Source organism: Myxine glutinosa, chromosome 2 (assembly GCF_964187855.1).
Source record: "Myxine glutinosa chromosome 2, kmMyxGlut1.1, whole genome shotgun sequence".
NCBI classification, from domain to species: domain Eukaryota; kingdom Metazoa; phylum Chordata; class Myxini; order Myxiniformes; family Myxinidae; genus Myxine; species Myxine glutinosa.
In genome coordinates, this window is record NC_136262.1 from 221,300,940 (window position 1) to 221,328,140 (window position 27,201).

Sequence of the window (27,201 nt, forward strand, 5' to 3'; positions counted from 1 at the left end):
GCGTGTGTGTGACCCACTCTCCCGCGTGTGTGTGACCCACTCTCCCCCGTGTGTGTGACCCACTCTCCCCCGTGTGTGTGATCCACTCTCCCCCGTGTGTGTGACCCACTCTCCCCCGTGTGTGTGACCCACTCTCCCCCGTGTGTGTGACCCACTCTCCCCCGTGTGTGTGACCCACTCTCCCACGTGTGTGTGACCCACTCTCCCCCGTGTGTGTGACCCACTCTCCCCCGTGTGTGTGACCCCCTCTCCCCCGTGTGTGTGACCCACTCTCCCCCGTGTGTGTGACCCACTCTCCCCCGTGTGTGTGACCCACTCTCCCCCGTGTGTGTGACCCACTCTCCCCCGTGTGTGTGACCAACTCTCCCCCGTGTGTGTGACCCACTCTCCCCCGTGTGTGTGACCCACTCTCCCCCGTGTGTGTGACCCACTCTCCCCCGTGTGTGTGACCCACTCTCCCCCGTGTGTGTGACCCACTCTCCCCCGTGTGTGTGACCCACTCTCCCCCGTGTGTGTGACCCACTCTCCCCCCCCGTGTGTGACTCACTCCCCCCCGTGTGTGTGACCCACTCTCCCCCCACCCCCATGTGTGTGTGACCCACTTCCCCCCACCCCCCCCCCCCATGTGTGTGACCCACTCCCCCCCCCCCCCCTGTATGTGTGGCCATGGGCAACACGAGCGGGTAAATTAAAATAAAGAAATAAAGAAATAAAGTATTTATTTTCTTAAGTCAGACAAATTAGTCAAGATTATTCCATGATGAAAATGTTTACAGATGTTTTATACCAGAACCCCAAGTCTCCTATTATATATCATCAAATTAAAGTGAAAAAGGGAAAAATTAAATTTTGATTTACGAGATCTGCATTTCATGTTCACTTAAAATCATTAAAATAATTCCATAAGCTGCATGTAACAAACATCACATGTAAATTTAATTACTCGTGATTATATATTCAGCTCCTGAAATCATTACCAATTATTTAGAGAGCAGCAGAAATACAGCTAAAGCAACATTCTCCTGAATGAAACCGACAAACAAGGACCATTAAGCTGCAGTTAGTTTTTACTTACAACAGAGCGTCTCATTTGAGCAAGCACAGCGAGGAAGCAGTCATGTCCGACCAGGCCTCCCGGAAGATGACCAGCGTGGCTTGGCAAAGTCTTAGGTTCTCTCGCCCCTGAAGCAGCTAACGCCATTTCGATCCATTCGAGGATATAACGTAGTGAACCACGCTGTACAGCCAAGCCAAGCAACAACTCTGAAGCAAGCCGTCTGCCCAATACATCTGCTCCAGAACTGGGCATGCTAACAGCACGCAGGAAACTGGTGACTTGAGCAAGGCAGTCAAGGCCCATCGGTGGAAGTTTGCTCTCATTGGCCAAGGAGAGAGATGGAAGTGAGGTGAGCACTTCCGATGCTGTGCGTAGGACATCATTGCATAGGCATACACCTGGGCCTGCAAAGGACAAACCATGTGACAGCAAACTATTGTAGATTACAAAACATTTGGAAAGCCAAAGTTTGAAATTGTATTCAACAAGTGATGTGCCCATTGATACCATTGGTGGTGATCACTTTATGGGTGGTAACATTATGAAGCAAATCAACACAGGTGTGTGCGTGCATGTGTTTTGTCATTATCTTTTGGTGGAAAATCCACTATACTGTTTCTTATATATTTACATGTTTCTTCTATATTGATATGATTTTCATGTGTTTTCACCCCTCAGCCCAAATTGGTCTAAGGGGTATTGTCGTCACGGGCGCCGTCCGGGCGTCCTTCAACTTTTGCTTTCCGTCAATTTCAAGGAGAACGGCTTGTCCGATTAAATCCATTTTTGCAGTGTGTGTTGGGGTTGAGTAGAGGAATTGGGGTTGAGTAGAGGAAGGTTCCTTTCGAAAATGGGCGCGCTGCGATTTTCAATATGGCCGCCACGGCAGCCATCTTGAAATTTGTTTCAGTCAATTTTGAGCAGAATGGCTTGTCCGATTAAATTCATTTTTGCAGTGTGTGTTGGGGTTGGGTAGAGGAAGGTTCCGTTCGAAAATGGGAGCGCTGCGATTTTCAAAATGGCCGCCACGGTAGCCATCTTGAAATTGGTTTCCGCCTATTTCGAGCAGAACGGCTTGTCGGATTAAATCCATTTTTGCAGTGCGTGTTGGGGTTGAGTCGAGGAAGGTTCCTTTCGAAAATGGGCACGCTGCGATTTTCAATATGGCCGCCACGGCGGCCATCTTGAAATTGGTTTCCACCATGCATGGGCTGAAGGGTTACGCCCGCTTTGCGGTGCTATTTATTTAAACTACATTTATATGATATTTTAATGTGTTTGTTAAACAACATTTCAAAGAAAGAAAGTGATGAAATTAAACAAAATGGAAGGTAAAGCAGGGCAGCCCCCAGCTGAACTAACCATCCTCAGAGGATTTGTGTTCCTCGACAAAGTAATGCTGTAGGTAATGAGTTAACTCAGATATCCAGGCTGTAGGAGGTGGCCATTCTGGATTAACCAATGGGGAACACTTGTCCGAATGCAAAGTGCGTAAATGTGGGATTTGCAGTTGCAAAACTTGTCTTATATTTGCCATTAACAATATAATTAATTTTACATAAACAATATAATACTCCCGTAGAAAGGCAGGAGGGCCGACGGGAGTTGTGGGAGATATGTTGAAGGCACCAGGAAGTTAGGGTGTGAAGAGAATGACAGAGCTCTGTAATCTGGTGGTGAAAGAAGGCCGCATTCCAGTGGATTGGGAACCGAGTACCCTCATCCCTCTATACAAGGGGAAAGGTGACCCTCTGGACTGTGGCTCGTATCGAGCGATAAAGTTATTGGAGCATGGAATGAAGGTATTGGAAAGGGTGTTGGAGAGGAGGATAAGGAAGAAAGTGAAGAATGATGAAATGCAGTTTGGATTTATGCCAGGAAGAGGAACGACAGACGCGCTTTTTATTGTGAGGCAGTTGCAAGAGAAGTACATGGAGAAGAGGAAGAAGTTGTTTCTTGGGTTTGTTGATCTGGAGAAAGCATTCCATAGGGTTCCACGTGAAGTAGTGACATGGGCATTGAGGAAGTTAGGAGTGGAGGAATGGTTGATCAGAGTAGTAATGGCAATGTACAAAAGAGCGAGCACAGCTGTAAGGATGAAGGACGGGAACAGTGGTGAGTTTGAGGTGAAGGTGGGAGTGCATCAGGGGTCGGTACTAAGTCCACTACTATTTGTAGCTGTGATGGAGGTGCTAGCTCGGAACGTAAAGGAGGGTTTACCATGGGAGTTGTTGTATGCAGATGATCTGGTGTTGATTGCAGAAAGTATGGATGGACTGAAGGAAAAGATGAACAAGTGGAAGGAATGTATGGAGACAAAAGGTCTGAAGGTGAATATCGGAAAAACGAAGGTGATGGCAAGTGGTAAAGCATGTGGTGAGGTGGAAAGAACTGGGAAGTGGCCGTGTGCTGTGTGCAGGAAGGGTGTCGGTGTGAATTCCATTCAATGTACAATGAGCGCTGAGTGGGTTCATCAAAAATGTAGTGGTTTGAGAGGGTCATTAACCAGTGTGGCAGCTACATTCAAGTGTAAGGTGTGCACAGAGGGAGTTGCAGATGGAGGAAATGTTGAGTTGGATCTTGGAGACGGCCTGAAGCCGGAAGGTGTGAAAACATTTTGTTACCTAGGAGACATGCTGAATGGAGAAGTTGGATCAGACTTGGCAACAGTTGCTCGAGTGAGATGTGCATGGAAGAAGTTTCGGGAACTGAGTGGCGTGCTGACGAGGAGGGGAGTATCGTTGAAGCTGAATGGAAAGGTGTATGCTGCATGTGTGAGAAGTGTTATGATTTATGGGAGCGAGACATGGGTAATGAACGTAGAGCAGCAACGAAGGCTGGAAAGGGTGGAAATGCGAATGGTTCGGTGGATGCGTGGAGTATCGTTGAGAGAGAGAGGAAGACAAATGATGAATTGAGAAAGATGATGGGAATAGAGCCTTTGATGGATGCTGTGAAGAGAAAAAGTTTGAGATGGTTTGGTCATGTGTTGAGGAAGGACGAAAGTGACTGATTAAGAAGAGTGATGGAAATAAATGTTGAAGGAAGTAGACAACGGGGAAGACCGAGAAAGACTTGGCTAAAGATGGTCGAAGAAGAAATGCGGGCAAGGGGGTTAGGTTAACAAGGGGTCATGCAGAAAATAGGGCAAAATGGAGAAGACTGTCATGGGGGCCAGAAGGCTAACCCCCGCTCTTGCAGGGAAAATGGCCTTAAAATGCCTGTTGTGCAGTAATGGCTAGATCTTACAAGTTAAAAGAAACAAAATAATTAATTACATGTAAAACCTCAAATATAGTTTACCTATTACCTTGTAGCAAATGTGTGATGCAATATGTTGGTGAAACAATGCCGAGATGCAATGCAAGAATGAATGCACACAGGAGTGGCATGAAAAACCCAGATAGAACTACTGGTTGTCCACTACTTACCCATCATTTTACTTATGGATATTGTAAAAAATGTGAGCTTCAGTGTTCAGGTTCAGAAAAGATAAGCGGAAATGGCCGAAAAATAGAATGGGATAGAAGATAAAACAATCACACAATTGCGTTAGCGTAGATAACTTTTCTGGATTAAAGAATTAAGAACTGCTTACCCTTATGGATTAAATGAAAGAATTAATGACACATATACACAACATAATGGACAAAACATCATCGCCTCTGTTTTTAACACCTTACCACGAGACTCTCAGAGTACATAACTATGGACGTAAATGTCCAATTATAGACACAACACAACAAATCGTAAATGAATGGTTAGATATTAACAAATCCAATATCTGCACATTACTTAACAGCAGCAGAATTAAGATTAATACCTTTAAAAAAAAAAAACTAATAGTCTAGTAGGAAGACTAGGTCCCCCTGCACCCCCCGGAGATATACTTCTAATCAGTGTTTCTAGATTGGAAAAAATGTGTAGAAAATGACTAGCTATGGCCCCAAGCTGAAAAAATGTCCCACATACCATTTTTATGCAAATTACTGCTGCCATTATCAAAAAAACGATTTTTGACATATCTCAGCCAATATTGCAGATAATTGAAAAATGAAGGTGTCTAGACCCATGTTTTGAAGGGCATAGATCATGATAGAACTATTCATAACATGATTACATGTGTCTATGGTATACTAGTATGCTAATTAGTGCTTTATTTACAAAATAATCACAGTTTTACGAAATAATAGACTCATATTAAGGTCCGTCTACACAGACGTTAACACAAAGTTTTATTTTTCTAAATATTACAACTGTCAAAATAGTCCTAGCACTCAATGTGACCACTCTTCTCTTGCTTGTTTTAGATAAACATCATTAGCATTAGTGATTCTACACTGAGTCAGTCATCATCATTTTCATCGAAATCGTCAGAGTCAAACTCTTCTTCTCCTTCCTCTTCCTCCTCCTCTTCGTGCTCTCCTGTGTTCAGAAGATCCACCAGTGAGGTTGGTAGGATGGGACCACTGGACCACATTGGTTTCAACAGTCCTTCATCAGTCCTTATCCATCCTTGCTCCTCATAAGGTTTTGGCTTTTCGATGATAGGTTGATCGGCTCTTTTGTACAATGCTACGCGGTGGTTCACACGCTGGATGTGCGGCTTCAGGGCAGACTGGCATGGAGGAAGGCGAGCCAGATCAACCTTGGACTTGGATGTGAGGGTCTTGTCCTCTCCCACCATTTTTCGTAGCAGCTTGGCACGGACAATGTCCACTGATGACTCGCGACTCTGGCCGTACATCACACAGGTGAATTTTTCTAACTGCCTCTCCACCTCAGGGTTGGCATCCCAGTTGTCACCCAGTTCACCGAATGCCCTGTGAAACCTGGGATTCTTCTCCAGCTTTTTCAAGGGCCCGACTTTTCCCTTCCCTTTGAAGGCACTGGTGCAGTCTTCTCCGCTGAACACATAGTACCCCAGGAGAGTGGCACAGTAGTCCTCTCCCAGGGATTCTGCCAGCTCAGAGACGTTGACAAGTTGGCGATGCTTCCCTGACCCTGTATCCAGGTACACCGTCAGCTTGATGTTGTGGGCATGGTGGAGCAGGATCAGGAGGATGTCTGTGTCCGGTGTTCTGACTACAGCGTTCTTGTATCCGATGGTAGCAGCATGATGGAGGTACAGAACCACCCTGGTATCAGTCTCTTCCTGGTTGCTGTAGATCGTGGGGAGTTCACGTACCTCGACCTGAAACACAAAAAGGCACCGCATTTCAATCACCAGTCACTGCCAGTTTCAGATCTAGACAAACAGTTTTTTGGTGTGTCGAGTTTTTGGCTACGCTGTTGTGACCTATTGATGGTAGGTAGCATTCGGTCCTTGCTGCTCTCGAACCCGGGCTTGACCTCCTGCACCATGATTCCTCCAGCACTGTTTACAATGTTGCTGCCGTGCACACTGGTAGTGGTTTTATTCAAGTTGTCCCACTCACAGTGGAATACAAGGTTGCCCTCTCCTGTCACAATTTGTGGTGTACGATAAGTTGAGACTTCATCCAGGACCTTGGCGAGAGCAGTTTCCAACTCCAAGGCGAAATCGTAGCTCTCAGAGTGTCCAAGCCTGTGTAGTATTGTGGTGAGCTGTTTGCTTCGGAACAGGTGCCTTACAGTCACACAGAGGAGAATGTGCTTTGGTAACTTCCATTTTCCATCTGACACTGCACGGCACAGATCTTGTCCAATGGAGAAGACCAGACGCTTCACCTTTTCTGTCTCGATGCCCTCCTTGCCAGTCATTAGCACGCTGAGAAAGCGGACAAGGTCTGGAGGTAGGATGTCTTCAGGATTGAGCTCCATGTCTTCAGCTGTTGGTGGCCATGGTTGGTCTTTACACTCTCTGAAAGCCTGTAGAATACCCTGGCGAAGTTGGAGGGCAACATTTTGGTTCTTGTTTGTGCTTCCGAGTGTGAATGCTCGTGCGAGAGCATTGGAAACTGTTATGTTTGAGCTGTGCACAAGCCAGAAAGAAATGACATCACATTTGTCATGATCAACCTTCGTGAAGTGGATATGCTCCTTGATTGGGTCATTCTGTAGGCGTTTCAGTAGTTTCTCTGACCGATAATTTGAGTTCTCATATCCATTCAGTTTCAGTTCCTCGACATAGAGCAAGCGCAAGGAAGAAAGCTGTAGAACTTTATTCTGCTGGATGACCTGGGTTTGAATGTGTTCCAGTACTGAGTTGAATGCCTTTTCATGGGCGGCTGACATGCAAGCCTGCTCCTTTGGTGCTTCGGCTCTGTGAATCGCACGCTCATAGTTGTAGAATGCTGTGCGGAAAGCTTTAAAACATGACGGATGGTGTTTGGCCTCACATGCAAAGAGGTCTTTGTTTTTCACCTTTCGATGGAGTCGATAGAGACCCATTTTCTCAGCCCGTGTTTCGATTTGCTCCCATGCATTTTCTTTGTTTTTAAAGGATGGGAAGGTTGTAGGCCTCTCAGTATTGCGATGAGCATCTTTGGTCTCAACTTTCTCACAAAATATACACTCTGGCGGGAAGATGGGTTCAGCAGAACCTCCTGGTTTACGAGGAGAGTGATGCCATGATGAGGTTGATGGCCCTGGTTCTGTATCATCTCCCAGACGATGAAAGTGGCGGACAAAGTGCTTATAACACTTGCTGTGATATCCTACTCTTTCTAGGTCATCAGGAAGAGTTGCCGGGATCTGATCACATACTGATTGCATATGACATGGGGAGTCATGCGGTTGGTTGAGACGTCTATCCCGGATCTTTTGAAGCAGTTGCAGTTTTTCTGAAGCAGATCCTTTAATTTTACGGAGGGGCGTGAAATCCCCATGATCAGACATGGATGGTACATGAAGGATGCATGTAGGAGGAGAGCTTTGGGCTGCAGGTTCTACACTCCGTTTTCTTTTGGGCATGCTTGCTGTCGATGTCTACCATCACTGTTAAATGACAAATAAGAAATCACGAATGATGTTAAAAGTGCCTGTGAAAGGAGGCTCTGAGTTTTCAGTGAGGTAACAGAGGTTCTGAGTCATGTTCTACACTAGGGTACTTTTTAGCTGACTAAACCATGTTTAGTGGCATCAAAAGTGCTAATAGCTAAAACATCTAAATTCTTCCACACTAACGTTAGCTATCTAGGCCAATGAAACATTGTGCTAAGTTACTGTAGCTAGCTCAGCTGTCGTGCCTCTTTCTGGTTCAATTCATATACAGAAGTCAACAGATATGTCTCATGTTTGGCATTAACAAAAGTTTAAGTTACACCGACATTAGGAACATACTGTACATAGATGAGGCTAGCTTTAACGTTAGCTAACATGGTGCTAGCTGGCTCAGCTGTTATTCTGCCTGTTTATGATTTCATGCAGAAACTGAAGTCAAGAGTGTGAGTAACATTATAGTTAGCATCTTACCTGGCTAGATTGGAGGATGAATACCAAGAACAACACACAGATGGAATGGAAGACTGAACTTTCAACTGAGGTATTCAATAACATCAACGTTACCAATTGATACGAGCGCGCGACATTACCAATTGATACGAGCGCGCGAGCGCGCATGTTACATGGATGGAAATGTAAAATGGCAGCTATAGCAGCACTAATTTGGATCTCTAGTCTGTCATTTCTGCACTGTGATTGGATAACATAAAAAAATATGTTTGGGAGTTAACAGCAGGAGTTGGTAGATTTTACGTGGGCTGGGTGAGAAACCTTTAAATAAGCAAGTGAAAATCTCTCGCAATACAAAGTCAATGGTGGGAAGAAAAGTTGAGTGGTACCAATGTTACTGCCAATGTCCCGCCCCTATGCAAGACTCAGGAGCATCTTGTTGACATTTAACCTTGAAAATACCTGGGTTTAGACCCCTTATGTACCATGTTAAGTTATCTGCAGTATTAACGTATCCTTATCATTTGTAAAACTGATTATTTTGTAATTACAGCATTAATATGCATATTAGTATACCATAGACACATGTAATCATGTTATGAATAGTTCTATCATGATCTATGCCCTTCAAAACATGGGTCTAGACACCTTCATTTTTCAATTATCTGCAATATTGGCTGAGATATGTCAAAAATCGTTTTTTTGATAATGGCAGCAGTAATTTGCATAAAAATGGTATGTGGGACATTTTTTCAGCTTGGGGCCATAGCTAGTCATTTTCTACACATTTTTTCCAATCTAGAAACACTGATTAGAAGTATATCTCCGGGGGGTGCAGGGGGACCTAGTCTTCCTACTAGACTATAAAGGAAGTTTGGCAAACCGTGAACAGATTAATGGAAGAGGACGATCAAGAGGAACTCCCAATCCAACACATGGAAGCAATTCTGGACATGATTGATCATAAAATGTACAAAGAGAAACCTAAAAAAGTGAATCATGGAAAAGACAATGATATCATCAAAATTATGTTTGATAACAAAGGGGTGGAAATTATCAATATCGAGAAAATACTTCAACAGAAGGAAGTGTGGAGTAAACTTCCAGAAACAATACAACAGAGAGAGCGACCAAGAGTTGTGTACACTTTGGGAAGTTCAATTCAGGGAAAGATCTTCAACTACAAGGACACTGTACAATCTATAGACATAGAGGAATTAGTCAGGTTCACTATGTTTTTTCGTTCAAAATCATGGTAGATTAGCAAACCTATACATTTTTGGAAACGTTATTACATGGAAAATCTGAAAATCAATGTTTACATTTGCCAATTCCGACCAATTCGATTCGACCAATTCCATTCGACCAATTCGACCATTCGACCAATCGCTTCGATCGACCATTCGACCATTCGACCAATTCGATCGATTTGATTCATCGAATTCGATTCGATCGACCATTCGACCAATTCGATTTGCCAATCAATTTGACCGACCTTTGCTTGTGTGGAACGGACTGTGAAAACGATGCGGACTATATTGTCGGATACGACACACAGGACAGTGATGACGAACTCTAAATAAAATGGCATATTCTGTAATCGTGTATGTTTGATGCCATTGACTACCTGTGTATATTTTGTCATTGACTGCCTGTGTAGATGTGAAGTTATACTGACTGCATGTGTATATATGATTTTGCTGACTGCCTGTGTATGTTTGGTGATATGAATTATTGTGACACATTTTGATGTTATTAACTGCCTGTACAAAATGATAACATGTATTTGATTATGCAACTTATCGCGAATATAAAGACAGTATTTTGCAATTCAAAACCTTTGATTCGTGTCTTACCATTCCCCATAGCACTAATTTGATACTTTCATTGGATTCCTTGTCCCTGAAAATATAGGTTTAGTATATTTTTTAAAGTTTTTATGGTAATTAGAGGCAGAAATAGAACAAAATATGTATTTTACAGTGGCCATTTTGAAAATCCAAAATGGCCGCCATACAGGTATCTCTCCAAATGTAAACATTGATTTTTAGTTTCCTTATGCTATAACCTTTCCAAAAATGTATAGGTTTGCTAATCTACCATGATTTTGAACGAAATATAATTTATTGACATAGTGAACCTGACTAAATGGTTAAATAGCACACGCATCATTGTAATTGTGAACATTCCGTATTCAAAGATACATATCATAAACACATTATCGCAGGTGATCTCAGAATAGTGAAAGATAAAAGATTACATGCATTACTTACAAAAGGACCAAATTATAGAGAAAATAAAAGATTAAACTGGAATAAAGCAATGGAACTTACAATGATGGGACTGGGCGAATGGATGAGAAAACAAATTGATAAACACGAAGTACCAAACACACAAATGGCATTATGGTTGGAGGAGGTAGAGAAACATGTGAAAAAGAGAGTTGTTGATTTGAAAAGAAAAGTTCGAATCAATAATCCAAAGGCAATTTTAAACAATCCAGAGACACGTGATTGCTTCAGGCAGCTTCAAACACAATATGTTATTGTTTCAATTGACAGAGCAAATAATAGTATTGCATTTGTATGTAAAACATTCTACATTCAAACACTTTTGGAAGAATTTGGCCTAGACACGGGAATTTCAAAGACCTACAAAATAAGTAACGATAACAAAACAGACATGATACAACACTATACAAATCACATAAAGGTGAGAAGACTGTTAGTTCCAGATAAACACCATAAATGACCATTCATTTAATGGATCCCAAAAATGCACAAACACCCTTGTAAGATGAGGTTCATCATCGCAAGCAGAGAATGTCGTTTGAAACCTTTGTCAGGTAGTATAGCAGCGGCGATGAAACTAATCTATAAATGCTTTAAAAAACTACCATGAAAAAGTGACGTTTTATTCTGGTATTAAGAAATTCTGGATCATTGACAATTCCAAACCGGTAATCGACAGTATCCATAACATTAATAACAAGAAAAAGAGCCATCAGGGATTGCAAACCCTCGCCAGCATGTATTTTCAGTGTTTTTTTAAGGCGTTTGTGTTAAAGCAAATATGGCGGCCGTACCACGTGACTGATGACGTCATAATTATTTTGAGTTTGTCCGCACAGAATAAATATGATTTTCTCTGCAACCGTCGGTCCGATTGACAGGAAATTTTCACCATAGGTGCAACTCCACCTGTAGAATTTATTAATGATAACTATGACGTCATAGGTCACATGGATCGGCCGCCATCTTCATTAACATATTTTATTCCCCATGGAGAGTCCTTTACAATGAGCCATGTCTCAATTTTTTCTATTGAGCACTTTCCGAGATATAGAGGTGCAAAGTTTTTCGATTTTTTTTAAGATGGCGGCCGAACCACGTGACCTATGACGTCATAATTATCATTCAAAAATTATACAGGTGGACTTGCACCTGTGGTGAAAATTTCCTGTCAATCAGACCAACGGTTGCAGAGAAAATCATATTTATTGTGTGGACAAACAAACAGACAGACAATAAAAACCGTTATAGGTGACAGTTTGAACATTTGAAATACAGTTTGATCCAGAGGTAGGTGGTGTGGTCATGCTGGTTGATAGATATGGTTTATTTAAGGTAAGATGTGCATGATTTAATGATACTATCATATTATGGAGTGTGTAAGCAAAGTTATAAATATATGATAATACATTAAATCCTATAGCGAGTAAAGTTGGAATAAGTGATGTTGCATTGATGGGTTGACTGACTGCCTGGATGCAACTGAGGTTGTGGATCCATGATAGAGGTTGTTGATCCGCCGTTTGGGGAGGTCCTGGGCTGAAAGGATCGAAACCTCGAGGAAGAACGGGGCCCAGCTGATGATCCGTGCAGTCGGGAAACTAGTCAATAATTGAATATACCACACACAAGAATATACCACGGGAGAACACACACACACACCCACACACAAACACCCCCACACCCCCACACCCCTCCCCCCACACGCACACCCCTACACACAAACACACACACACATCCCCCCACCCCATCCATTTAAAAAAATATTTTCGTTTCATTAACGATATCTGCCACCCGTGGAAGAACGTCATGACGTCATCCGTGGCCCGTGCCGTATGTCAGCATAAGAACGAAGTATCCCGTCGATCAAACTTGGTCAAATTTTTCATGATTGTCACCAAATTTGTTGTGGTATTTAGTTAACTCATCCGAGGCAATACGAGATCGAAATCCGATTTGAAATCGGAGCCAAATTGGCGCCGTATGGTGTGCCTGCACACATGGATATTTTACCTGAGGAAGAATTCACTTTGGAAATGCGATCCATTTAAAATGTTAGATTTTGAATAACTTCGTCATTTTTAATCGGATTTCCACCAAATAAAGGTCACCATTGCTTGCAGATACCTCTCTTTCTCCTTATAATTGAAGACAGGATGAACTTCAGAGCGAGAAATAAGCCGAGGCGGTGGAGAGTTTTACAATGTTATTTTCCAATGTAAATGACAATATCGTGTAGTTTTACGAAAATTCATCACAATTTGCCCAGATTTGTTGCATTCGAATGTTAACACCCTCTAGCGACTGCCAAATCCGAAGACAATTTAATTTCGAGCTACCCTTAGCTCGTGAGGTGGTTATGTCACTGTATGGCCTGGTCAAAAAAAAGTGTTGTGGTTCTTCTTCTTCTTCAGGCAATAAAAACGTCTAGTTTCCAGACCGTACATCCAATCATCTTGAAATTTTGCACACTTGTTACTCTTCATGACTTCTACTATAGTATGAAGTTTCACGTCGATCAAAAACTTTCACGTCGATTCAAGAGATATCCTTTTTTTTTTTCTTTTTTTTCCGTTTAATTAACGATATCTGCCAAACCACGTGACCTGTCGCAAATTCTAAAATGTCGTTTTAGTAGACTGACACGCTGAACAGATCTGTGTAGTTTCTCCTCGATTGGATCAAAAATGAGGGAGGAGCTAGGTTTTAAAGGTTCATGCTTAAAAACGTCATAACTCTGAAACCATGTGACGCATGACGTCATGCTCATTGACTTTTTTGTTCGTCATGGGTATGCGATTCCGCTTGCAAAGTTTGGCCTCGATCTGTTCAGCCGTTGCAGAGAAAAAGGGGTTTTCGAAAAACAATATGGCGGCCGAACCACGTGATCTGCGACGTCATAATTACCATTAAAATATTCTACAGACCGAGTCCCTCCGATGGTGAAAATTTGATCTCAATCGGCCATATTATTGCAGAGAAAATGTTTTTTAAAGGAAATTAAAACTTAAAATGGCAATAGCACTGGGAGACATGGCCTGGAAGGACAAATTGGTGTGTTTCTTCTTCTTTCAACAATAAAGACGTATAGCTTCGAGACCGTACATCCAATCATCTTGAAATTTTGCACACTTGTTCCGCTTGATGAGAGCTACATTGCATTAAAAATTCAAGTCGATCCATGCAGTGGTTCAAGAGTTACAAGCTTTTTAAAATTTAACTTCCATTATTTATTGCGGCCAAACCATGTGACTTATCAAAACGTCTCAAGTAACATTGAAACATCCCCCCATGAGGAACATTTGTGTAAAGTTTCCACTCGATATCTCCACAAATTATGGAGGTGATACCATTTCTAGTTTGAGCTTTAAAACGTCATAACTCTGAAACCATGTGTCGGATGACGTCGTGCTCATTGACTTTTTTGTTCGTCATGGGTATGCGAATACGCATGCCAAGTTTGGGCTCGATCCATTCAGCCGTTGCGGAGAAAAAGGGGTTGTGTTTTTTCACGAAAAACAAGATGGCGGCCGAACCATGTGACCTATGACTTCGAAATTTTTTGCAATCTGAGTTTTTTTTGACAAAGCATCTGGGAAAAAAATCCCATTTTCAGGGGAGAAAATTTTTTGTTTGACGAATTCTAACCTCTTAACGTTAGCATTTTTAATATACTCGATACACATGTCTTTTGTTCCCATTGAAGAGTTCTTTAGAATGAGCTATTCCTCAAATTTTTCCATTGAGCCGTTTCGGAGATACATAGGGGAAAAGTTGAATTTGTTTTACAAGATGGCGCCCATACCACATGACCTATGACGTCTTAATTAGCATTTAAAAATTCTAGGAGCCGAGACGATCATTTGATTAAAATTTCCTGTCAATCCGACCAGGGGTTGCTGAGAACATTAATTATGAAGTTTTCAGAGGTGCAAAATAGGGTGGAAGAATAATAATAATAAGAAAAACTCTAGCAGTAATAATAGGTTTCCTCTCCATTTCATGGAGAGTAAACCTAATAATAATAATAACATACAATCAAAATATAGACAAAAACAAAACAAAATCAATAGGGTACCAGAGCCTGTATAGGCATGTAGTACCCTAATAACAAAAACAAGAGGGAGAATTGCTTTGCAATACATGTCCCCGACTGGTCCCAATGAATGTTCTTGTTCCAAGCGCTCAGCAAATGCGAGTCATACACAGGAGGACAAATTGTTTTAGGTATGCAAAGCTACAGAGCTTATCATAAATCTACATCATAAGCATAAGTTATCATGAGCTACATAACCTACTTGCAGTTTCTGTCACTTATCATAAAGCCATGTACCAAGTTTCAGTTCAATATGTTAAAGGATAAGGGGGAAAAGTCTGGAAAACTGGCTCATGTATAATATGTGATATTTTTCTAAGTCCAAAAAGGCATAACTCCGTTAAAAATTAGCAAAACGTCTCAAAACTCAAACTTGTTATGTAACTTATCATAATAAAGCAATGTTCCAAGTTTCAGTGGAATATGTTGAAGTATATGAAACAAAACCAAAAGTCTAACAGCGGCATAGCCGGACTTGTAAAATATTATAAACCACAAACACATATTATTAGCTTTTCAAACCGTCACTAATGCTGTTTATAACATTAAACAAAGAAATTTGGAGGAATCTCGACATCCACGAGGTAAGTTTTCCTTATAGGACTGAGCGAAGATCTACTGTATTCTAGATTATACCCCACAAGGGTTGGAGGTATGCTCATTTAGCAAGCAGCTAGCTAGCTAGCCAGGCATTCCTTAATGGTTTTGAATGGAGTGCTTGCTCGAATGCTTAAACCACTTGGCAATCTCTCCACAAGAAACTTGGTAAATGAACACACATCCAATGTTCTTGCGACCTGACAATAGATCGACTGTAATCTATATACCCCAAAGATGAATGGCCCTTTCTGCAGCTCCATAGTGAGTGGGTATACCTGTAAATTCAAATGTCGGTCAGTGCAGTCAGCCGTCGCAATGACATCATAGACGTAATGAAGTAACGGACACAAAACTGCCGCTTCTTTAATATGTAGAACATGATCTATTTTAACTTCCAATACGTTTGCAGTCACTACAAAGGGAATAGTGTTATGATTAGATTTACTATAATATTAACGTTACGTTATCATTGTTTCGAAAATGATATTACTCTCAAAAATCCAAGGCAAATTCCTTACGTCCTCGGTTATTAATATTAGTGCCGAACAACGCTCATCACTGATCATGAACCATACACCGCTTCAATCCATTAACCTTCCATTCATGACATTGGGATTAAAGTATTATGGTTATATTTAGTACATTATTATTACAAAAACGATACTACTGAAACGATACACTACTGTATTAAGAAAGCTGGGCTTAATTTGTCCTAAGCGGTCCGAAGATGAGTCATCACGCCAAAGGCCTATACGTACCATATTGTTGGAAGACCCGTAACGCCGATGCTTTCGATATTTGATGGTCATTTTAACAATCGGTTTGTTTGTGCTTCACACTGAATGAAAAACGTAAAGGTAGAGCATGGCGATTATGATATATGACAGGTTTGACGATATGTTCTGCATGAACGGCATTTAAATCAAAATGGTGGAGTGTGGAGAGTCACCCGCGTACGCCGTAATGACATCAGACGTAATCACATCACCGTCACCAGATTTCAGCTCTGATTGGTATACGTTTGAGGGGACATGCATACATGCATACATACATACATACGGACAGACAAACACTGTTCTAGATGGCTCTGCTCGATGGGCTACGCCATAAAAATGCCTGAAAAACCACAGGCTGCACGGACAGACGATCAGAAGGACAAATGTACAGAAGGCCAGACGGATTGAGAGCAAACCTATGTGGCCCTCCCTACAGTCACCCTCCGGTGAAACCGGTACAGGACTAATAAATAATCGGAACAATAATAGGGCTTCCATTCGGAATATAATATTTAAAGTTTAAAAAAACATGCAGAGTGCATATTGTCATTTATCATGTCAGCTGCCACTCAGATCAGTTACAGGTATGGGATGTCTCACCGGGAATAGAAGTTGGTATCATCCAGCTTTGACGCAGCAAGGCAAAGAGCAGGCTCAGCCCAGTCTTTACACCCATCTCAATGAGAGCATCCGTGCCAGAAAGAGGCCGTTCACTTAGTTCTCCAGGTTCTCCAAGTCCTCCTCCAGCATCAGGCGCGACCTGCTGCTGCTGCCGTGCACGTCCACGATCATGGTATTTTATGGCAATGGCATAGAAGATGCGTTGCAGTATAAGAAGCCGTTGTCGGAGAGCAGCAGCAAAGGGCGAATCAGAGCACACCGTCTTCGCTAGTGCAAGCTGACTGGACAACAAGGCCCCCAGGTAATGCTCCTGTTCCTCCAGAGACAGTGGCTCACGCTCAAAGTCTGGTAGCTGTGGTCCCTTGAGCCTCATCACCTAGAGTAGACAGCAATAAATGAACACTTGTAAGTACCTGAGATCTGCATGTTGCCAAAATCAGATTCCAGTAACTTATACAGGTAATAACTTTACAACTAGGCTTAATACAGGTCAGTATATGTCAAGGTATCATAATAGAAAGAAAGGGGGAGAGAGAGAGAAAAAAAAAAAAAACACCTGTTGAGGAAGTGAAATCACTTCCTTGTTTGAGATGAGCTGGTTGTAGAGAACTGCTGCTCCTTCTCGTGTGCTCACAGCATCACTGTCTTCCATCACCCAAGAGTTGTTCAAGTGCTCGAGCCACTTAAGCTTGACTGGCGGTATGACTACGGCCGTCATTGTTCAAAAGTCCAGGTCTCCTGATGGAGCAAAAGCATACTTAAGATTTGCAAAAAGTGGTCCAATTAATTGTTTTTTGTGGGTAAATGAAAACAATAAAGAAACAAGAGGACTGCACAACTAGAAATATTTGAGAGGTTAAGAAGGGTTAGTGCAGACACAGCATGTGGGGGGGGAGGGGGGGGTGGAGTTCTTGAGATAAATTGTAACACCACCACTGTGGGTCAGGCCTGTCAAAGGAGACAATCACATCATGGACCTCCTGTGAGAGGAAAGATTATGGTAAATGCACAATGTCAAAATCAGCAGTGACGACCCGCAAGCGACATCTGTGATGTGGGAATGCTGACCTCGATTGTTGAAGGTCCATACTGTTATTGAAGGGGAAGGAATAGGAGTTGTGGGGTGGAGTGCCAGAATGTGGATGGGGGGTTAGAGGGGAAAAGGGGAGAAGATCAGGAGGTTGAAAACATGAAGGGGCGAATGGCCGTGAGGCTACAGTCACTGCAAAATGGGTTCCTTTAATACAGATGGAAAGAGGAAGACAGAAAAATAAGAGTGAATTAATGTGTTTAGGGGATCTGGTGGACAGTTCAAAGTTAAATTGTTTCGATAGGTGCACCAACGCAACCAAAATTACATTTGTAGGCGCAATGCAAAATTTTCAGTCACAAGAAAAAAAAATCTCGATTCACCAATTGCGTTGATTCGGTTAATGTTGTTTCATTACGTCGTCGCTGATACAATAGGGAACATGTATCCTTTTAACGTCACTATGTTCGTTCGCCATGACGTCGTTTGCCAATAGGCCACAGCAAACCACTTGAACTACTTTGTGTCGCAAAGACGTCGAGGCGTTTATTGACGCTGAACAGTTTAACACCCATCTTGAGGTTGTTTGAAGTGTAATTGGCCCTTCCGGCCCGATAAATGCATCATGGCATTTAAACATCAGAAGGCCCATATTTTGGTTTATTATTACACCCAACCACAAACTCACCTCCTGGTTGGTGTGGCAGTAATCCCATTGAGGACCAAATACTGCATTGGAGTCATCATGAGGAACCCAAATAAGCAAAGGACAAAGATTGAGACATCAATCGGGAGGAACCTGGATGGGATTCGGGTTTCAGCCGGTACTCCATAAACCTCAAACCCATCCAGGCGCAGCCAATGTTCTCATGTGGCAAAGCAGAGGGAATGTTCTCGTGTGGCAGACGGACATTACTGCTCACAAGTCGCACATTTTCGACTGTTATGGGACGTGACCTGTACTTCAGTGCTTTACCAAGCTGGGAGGTATCAACAGTATTGTCGAGTTCCTGGAGTTAACACCCCTGGGGACGGATAGCAGATCAAGCTTAAACTCCGAGGCGTTAAATTCAATGGCAGTGTGAATTCGCGCGGGGGATGAGGGCAGCGAAGCTCTTACCTGTACGGAACCCACTGGATGTCTTCGACCCGAGTAATAAATCAAACCGACACGGAATTAAAATGTAACAAAAAAGTTTAATAAAATAATGCCAGGAAACAAAGAAATGCACAATAAAACTACGATTCCTAATCAAGGGACCTTCCACACGGACTCGTAAACAAAATCACAGAGGCCATTTACACACCGGGGATTAACCATCAATCCCTAACTAATTAGCATAACCCCACCCCTCGTCATGGGGACAAAGATACACTTACGCGACATCAGGTCCAACGGATTCCCAACTTATGTACATGTGGGGTTTCTTCTTCTTCATAGTGACATTCGGAGCACCCTATACTATACACTTCTACCTGGACTAAGGTAATCCATTGCCTACCCTCTATAAACATAACAGTATATGTAGTGAAAACTCTCAAATCCGAATTCCTTGCGACCGACCATTATTCGCGTTACATAATTTTTTGGATTTTAGAATATGAAACTTTATATTTATTTATTTCTTTATTTTATTTTATTTTTATTTTATTTTTTTATACAAAGTGAATCTGGACAACTAAATATCGGCATAGTTCTGTCTACTGGGACAACACTGATCATCATTTAACTATTGAACAGCAACTGAAGCAACCTGACATTATAGTGCGGGGAGTGATGTCAACCACTTGTAAGTGGCCCTTCCGGCTCAGCCCAGTATGATATACATATATATATACGTCCCAGGTCAAAAATCCCATAGAAACCAATCAAGACCAGTAGGACATCTCTATGGGTCTCTATTCAAAATCACAGTCTTTATTAGTTTATACATGAACCAGTAGAGTTTCCAGTAGAAACCAAACCAGATTCAGTTGAAACCAATAGAAACTATTTGTTGCAACTGGTCTGAAACCCATATAAACCAATAGGAACCTTTCAGTTCAACTGGTCCTGCAGAAACCATTAGAGTTAACTGGTCTGAAAACCCATAGACCAAACAAAATACTTGAATTATATTTTGTGATCAACAACGCAAAACACACAGTTGCATATAGAATTTAGTTCGAGCTTGGATGATAGAGCACTGGTACAGTTCAACAGAGGATGGGGGTTCAATTACCAGTCTGGGCATGTAATGTGCCCACATATGTCAATTAGTTATTTTTAATCCTGTTCATTTATATATTGGTATTCTATTGGTCTCCTACAGGTCCGCCCATTGACCGACTGGTATTTTCTACTGGTCCAGTATTTCACTTTCCTTATTGAAACCAGTAGATCCGACTGGTCCAATTACCTATGGGATTTTTATGGAATTTGTCCTATTGGTTTCAATGGGATTTCCAACCGGGGGTGTCATTGGTCCTTATTTATTTGATGCAACTGTAATAGGGCAGTGCTACCTTGGAAGACCTACCCTGCCCTATCTGAAACACACTGTGGTGACTTTGATGAACTGCACATACAATATGATGGAACACCACCTCATTTTGCTCTTGTGGTTTGCAATTTTCTTCATGAGACTTTTCTAAATCATTGGATAGGTCGTAGGGAAAGCGTGGAATGGCTGCCTTGATACCCTAACTTAAATCCCATGGGATTCTTCTTATGGAGAGTGGTGAAACATTTTGTGTATTCCAAAAATCCACAGACTGCACAAGACATGATAGTGTAGCAGCATAGCAAATCTGTTGTGCATTTTGTGATACAAGCACCAAATTTGGCACAAATGTACATTAATATGTTGCGAACATTTTCAGATATTGGGCCACTTGAAATTCCGTAATTTTTTTTTTCAAATTTTTTCAAATTTCGTAATTTCAAATTTTTCGGGTGACACCGTCACAATTTCGGTCTTCGAGGCCGGCCGATATAGTGGGGCGGCTTAGCCCAAATATTCAAAAGAATTGTGCATTTTGTGATACAAGCACCAAATTTGGCACAAATGTACATTAATATGTTGCGAACATTGTGTGGTCAGCAATGAAGACGAGAGTCTGAATTACATGTATGCAAAAGACCTTGTGAACCAGTGAAGCAAATACACGGGTAAGCATGAATTAAATCTAGGGCATGATATAATTTCCATGATGTTTACCTCTACACTCAATGGTGGAAGGAGGTAATGTTTTGATCCCAGCTTGTCTGTATGTCTGTTTGTCTGTTAGTCCACAAAATTCCAGACAAAGCTTGTAGTAGTGGTAGTTGTAGTGGTAGTGGTGATAACAGAAATTGTTATATAGAACTGAACTTATATTATTATTATATGCAGAAAATAACTTCATTTCTATATGCCCTGCAGTGGACAGGTTAATTGGTTTATGCACTGAAGGGGTCACCCTGGTGTGCACTGCTGTGTTCTGCCTCACTGAGTTGTTCAGGTATGATGTACTCAGCACAAGCTTCCGGTCGGCCCGGAGGTGGGGGTGCGGGGCCTGTCACGGAACGTCAAAACAAACGGCCTGCCGGGGCCGCCCAAAAGTCGGGCGTGAGGGGCGCGTCCACTAATGGAACGCCTCTCGCTTCCCAGATCGAGGGCGACGTGGTCAGGAGAACCTCGTCCCTTCCGGTCACACTTTGCCTATCGGCCGGCCTCGAAGACCGAAATTGTGACGGTGTCACCCGAAAAATTTGAAATTACGAAATTTGAAAAAATTTGAAAAAAAAAATTACGGAATTTCAAGTGGCCCAATATCTGAAAATGTTCGCAACATATTAATGTACATTTGTGCCAAATTTGGTGCTTGTATCACAAAATGCACAATTCTTTTGAATATTTGGGCTAAGCCGCCCCACTAGAAGGAGTATGACAGCCTAATCTTTTGCAGTTGCATTTCCTCTCAGTGAAAGATAAGTGTCACAGACGTGTTCACACTGATCACCTCGAATCACTTAAGTTGAAGAACAGCATAACAATGTGTTCAGTTAATGTCTTTAGTTAACTGCAGTTAACAGAAATTGCTTACTTTATTTTGGTTATTACATTTAACTTTTCTTTGTATTAATAAAAGTGTGCAACTGCATATCGGCTATATGTATGTATGTATGTATGTATGTACATGTATGTATGTATGTACATGTATGTATGTATGTACATGTATGTATGTATGTATGTATGTATGTATGTATGTATGTATATATAGTATATACATATATATATATATATATATATATATATATATATATATATATATATATATATATATATATATACAGTGAAACCTTGACTTACGAGTGCACCAACTTACGAGTTTTCCGAGATACGAGCCGTCGCTCGGGCGGTTTATTGCTTTGAGATGCGAGCCGAGATCTGAGTTACGAGCTTACGCCACCCGCCACCAGGTGGGTTCCGGTCACGTGGTTATCTTGCCGTGCAAGCATCTCTGCCGTATATCGCTGCTGCTTTGTTTTCGCATTTTGGTTATTTTGGAAAATTTCTTAGTTTTAACCATGGGTCCTAAGAAATTGAGTGCCAAGGGCAGTACTGAGAAGAAGAAGAGGATGATGTGCTTGGATATAAAACACGCAATCGTCGAAAAACATGAGCGAGGTGTGCGTGTTGTCGACTTGGTGAGGCGGATGTGAAGGCAGCTGAAGATTTTATTTTAACTTTTGCCCAACTGATAGAAGCCGAACGATACATCCCCCAGCAAATCTTCAACTGTGACGAGACAGGGCTTTTCTGGAAAAAGATGCCGAGGAGGACGTATATAACGGCAGAGGAGAAGAGCATGCCAGGCCACAACTTGTTCAGAGTGCCGGCGATAGCTCGCCTTCTCTTTGTGGAAAACACGGTGAGATCCTTAACATCCAACAACTAATGGGACGCAAACGGGGCGCCCAGTTTAGCGGTACACACATTGATGAATCACCCTGCCTGTGATTCACCCATGACAGGTTATAGCTGGGTCGGGATTCAAACCCAGGCTGGACAGTTTAGAGTCAAGTGTGCGTACCTCCAGTCCAGTCCAGGCCATCCTGCCAACTTGTATGCTGCATACAGGTGAAATATAAAGCGCGAGATATTTTTATATATACTGTATATTTAAAAAAAAATTGGTGTGGTTTTTGGCGGGCTGGAACGGATTAATAGCATTTCAATGCATTTTAATGGGGAAATTTAATTTGAGAAACGAGCAAATTGAGTTACGAGCTCGGTCACAGAACGAATTAAACTCGTAAGTCAAGGTTTCACTGTATATATATATATATATATATTCTTACGGTTTTTAGAACCTTCACTAGTAAATTTTAGTAAATGTTTCCCTTATAAATGTTCCCCTGTAAATATCCCCATCAATTGGTTTGTTAAAGATCGCACCCGAGTTAGTCCATGAACAACACGTAGCGAACTTTCGGACCTCTTCGTAGTTATTTCATTATTGTGTGTTTCAGTTAAGGACCTGTTCCCAATAGTTGAATCTGCGTTGCATTAATCAAATAAGATAGGCCCTATTCCGTTCATTTTGCGACGTCCCTCTCCAACCAATTGTGGTACGCGCCTCTGCCAGCTGCAGCGCTCGCCCCAGCCGCCATTAGCCATGCGGTCAAGCCGAGAAAGAAGGGGGCGGGGCCGCCAGATCACGGGCATGGCACGCCGACGCACCACCCGAGGCGGAGTCAGCGAGCCCCTACCGACCAACCAGGGCTGGCAAGGTACCATCGCGGGCGTGGCTCCATGAAGCGCGCATTGATTTGCAACACGCGTAATATAAGCGCGAGCAAGAAGCCTTTTTATGAAGAAGGCAGAGAGAGTCGGGTGAGAAGGTGCGGTTGCGAGTCGAGTGAGAAGGAGATAAACGAGACTCGACTTGGGTTGGAGACGGCACTTGGTGGGGTCTGGCTGTGAGAGACGAAGCTGCGCGGAGCTGCTTCGGAAAGCCCCTACCGCGTGAAACGAATACGTGCCGCTGCCGCCGGGTTTTCGCCTCGAGCCGGAGCGTGGACTGGAGCCAACCTCGAAACTGCGCACCGGCCCGGACCTTCCTACCCTGTCACCTGCATGGACCCTTCTCCTTCTTCCAGTCATTCCTGACTGCCATTCCTTGTCGTGTAAGTCTGTTGTCTGTCCTGTTTGTTGTCCTGGGGAATAATATAAGATTGTTTTAAGGTTTGCCCTGTGTCTTCTTCTTCTTCTGTATATTGCTTTTGTTTCTTCTTTGGTTTCATTGTTTTGTAAATAATTAATAAATACCTGTTATTTCTTACCTTTGGTTTCTTCTTTCCCCTGATCGTTTTCATCCTGTCTCCAATCGAGTACCTGTGGCACGATTTGGCCAATGCTCGGAATCGGGTTAGTCTTTTGTTAATGGCTCGGGCTGCGGATTGCTAAACCGCTCGGCAAATACCATCTTGTCCGTGGTTCGAGCGGTACTTGTCTCCCTGTTTTGCAGAGGGATTGGTAAAGGTATTCGGGAGAACACCTTGACCAATAACCCTGATAAATTCCACCCCGCAAAAGAGCGTTACAAGTACCAGGACCAGAGACGGCCAGCTTAACAGGCCAAGGGGATTAACCCCACCTTGCTAAGGGGAGTGCCGTCTCTGAGATCCGTAACAATATATATATTGCTACCTCTTTCTTTGCAGCCTTCTTGGCTGCCTTATAAAAAGCAGAGCATGAAAGTTATAAGGCAGCCAAGAAGGCTGCAAAGAAAGAGGTAGCAAAGGCGCAGGAGGCATGTAGGAAAATGTTCGAAGAACGCTTGGATTCGGAAGAGGGTCAGAGAGCGATATTCAGGATCGCAAAGCAGATAGCGAAAGAGAGGTGTGATGTGATGGGGGTGAGTTGCTTGAAGGATGAAGTGGGACAAATCGTTGTGGACCCAGATGGAATTAAAGGAAGATGGAAGAGAAAAAGGAAATGCTGTTGAATACAACAACACAACAACAACATGCATTTTGAGGCCATTTTCCCTGCTAGAGCGGGGGTTAGCCTTGCGGTCCCCATGACAATCTTCTCCATCTTGCCCTATTTTCTGCATCTCTCCTTGTTAACCCCCTTGCCCGCATTTCTTCTTCTACCATCTTCAGCCAAGTCTTTCTCGGTCTTCCCCGTCCTCTACTTCCTTCTACATTCATTTCCATCACTCTTCTCAACCAGTCACTTTCATCCTTCCTCAACACATGACCAAACCATCTCAACCTGTTCCTCTTCACAGCATCATGGAAATGCTGTTGAATGCAGAAAATAAATGGGATGGCAACATAGAGAGTAACCCAGTTTTAGGGCCGGCAGAGAAGATAACTGAGAAGGAAGTTGAGGAAGCGATAAAAGCAATGGAGAGTAGAAAAGCGGGAGGGCCGACGGGAGTTGTGGGAGATATGATGAAGGCAGCAGGAAGTTGGGGAGAGAAGAGAATGACAGAGATCTGTAATCTGGTGGTGAAAGAAAGCCGCATTCCAGTTGATTGGGAACTGAGTACCCTCGTCCCTCTATACAAGGGGAAAGGTGACCCTCTGGAATGTGGCTCAACAACAACAACAACAACATGCATTTTAAGGCCATTTTCCCTGCTAGAGCGGGGGTTAGCCTTGCGGTCCCCATGACAATCTTCTCCATTTTGCCCTATTTTCTGCATCTCTCCTTGTTAACCCCCTTGCCTGCATTTCTTCTTCCACCATCTTTAGCCAAATCTTTCTCGGTCTTCCCCGTCCTCTACTTCCTTCTACATTAACTTCCATCACTCTTCTCAACCAGTCACTTTCATCCTTCCTCAACACATGACCAAACCATCTCAACCCGTTCCTCTTCACAGCATCAATCACAGGCAATATTCCCATCATCTTTCGCAATTCATCATTTGTCTTCCTCTCTCTCAACGATACTCCGCACATCCACTTCCTCCGCACTCCGCACATTCTTCTCTGGAATGTGGCTCGTAGAGTGATAAAGTTATTGGAGCATGGAATGAAGGTATTGGAAAGGGTGTTGGAGAGGAGAACAAGGAAGAAAGTGAAGATCGACGAAATGCAGTTTGGATTTATGCCAGGAAGAGGAACGACAGACATGCTTTTTATTGTAAGGCAGTTGCAGGATAAGTACATGGAGAAGAGGAAGTTGTTTCTTGGGTTTGTTGATCTGGAGAAAGCATTCGATAGGGTTCCACGCGAAGTTGTGACATGGGCATTGAGGAAGTTAGGAGTGGAGGAATGGTTGATCAGAGTAGTGATGGCAATGTACAAAAGAGCGCGCACAGCTGTAAGGACAAAGGACGGGAACAGTGGTGAGTTTGAACTTAAGGTGGGAGTGCATCAGGGGTCGGTACTAAGTCCACTACTATTTGTAGCTGTGATGGAGGTGCTGGCTCAGAACATAAAGGAGGGTTTACCGTGGGAGTTGTTGTATGCAGGTGATCTGGTGTTGATTGCGGAAAGTATGGATGGACTGAAGGAAAAGATGAACAAGTGGAAGGAATGTATGGAGACAAAAGGTCTGAAAGTGAATATCGGAAAGACGAAGGTGATGGCAAGTGGTAAAGCATGTGGTGAGGTGGAAAGAACTGGGAAGTGGCCGTGTGCTGTGTGCAGGAAGGGTGTCGGAGTGAACTCCATTCAATGTACAATGTGCGCTGAGTGGGTTCATCAAAAATGTAGTGGTCTGAGAGGGTCATTAACCAGTGTGGCAGCTACATTCAAATGTAAGGTGTGCACAGAGGGAGCTGCAGATGGAGGAACTGTTGAGTTGCATCTTGGAGACGGCGTGAACCTGGAAGGTGTGAAAACATTTTGCTACCTCGGAGACATGCTGAATGGAGAAGGTGGATCAGACCCGGCAACGGTTGCGAGTGAGATGTGCATGGAAGAAGTTTCGGGAACTGAGTGGCATGCTGATGAGGAGGGGAGTGTCGTTGAAGCTGAAGGGAAAGGTTTAGGCTGCATGTGTGAGAAGTGTTATGATTTATGGGAGCGAGACATAGGTAATGAACGTAGAGCAGCAACGAAGGCTAGAAAGGGTGGAAATGCGAATGGTTCGGTGGATGTGTGGAGTATCGTTGAGAGAGAGGAAGACAAATGATGGATTGCAAAACATGATGGGAATAGAGCCTGTGATTGATGCTGTGACAGTGTGGTGATAGGTTGATGATGGTCAAAATGATGATTGGAAAGCTCTTGGTGAACGTCATCTCGGGATATGCTCCGCAGGTTGGTCGAAGCGATGAAGAGAAGGACAAGTTCTGGTGTGCGATAGAGAAGCTGATGGAAAACGTGAAAGATGAGGAAGTTGTTGTGGTAGGAGGAGACCTAAATGGAC

General features: G+C 42.9%; 1 protein-coding gene across 1 annotated transcript in view; it reads right to left on the reverse strand.

Moving 5' to 3' along the window:
- The window catches only part of LOC137422161 (putative E3 ubiquitin-protein ligase HERC1), a 443,323-nt gene that overhangs the window by 402,603 nt on the left and 13,519 nt on the right, over positions 1-27,201 (reverse strand). Inside the window, 3 exon segments of the mRNA XM_078772274.1 lie at positions 1,076-1,461; positions 16,795-17,191; positions 17,372-17,553. Coding sequence (XP_078628400.1) covers positions 1,076-1,461; positions 16,795-17,191; positions 17,372-17,533 — 945 coding nt within the window. The 5' untranslated portion in view covers positions 17,534-17,553.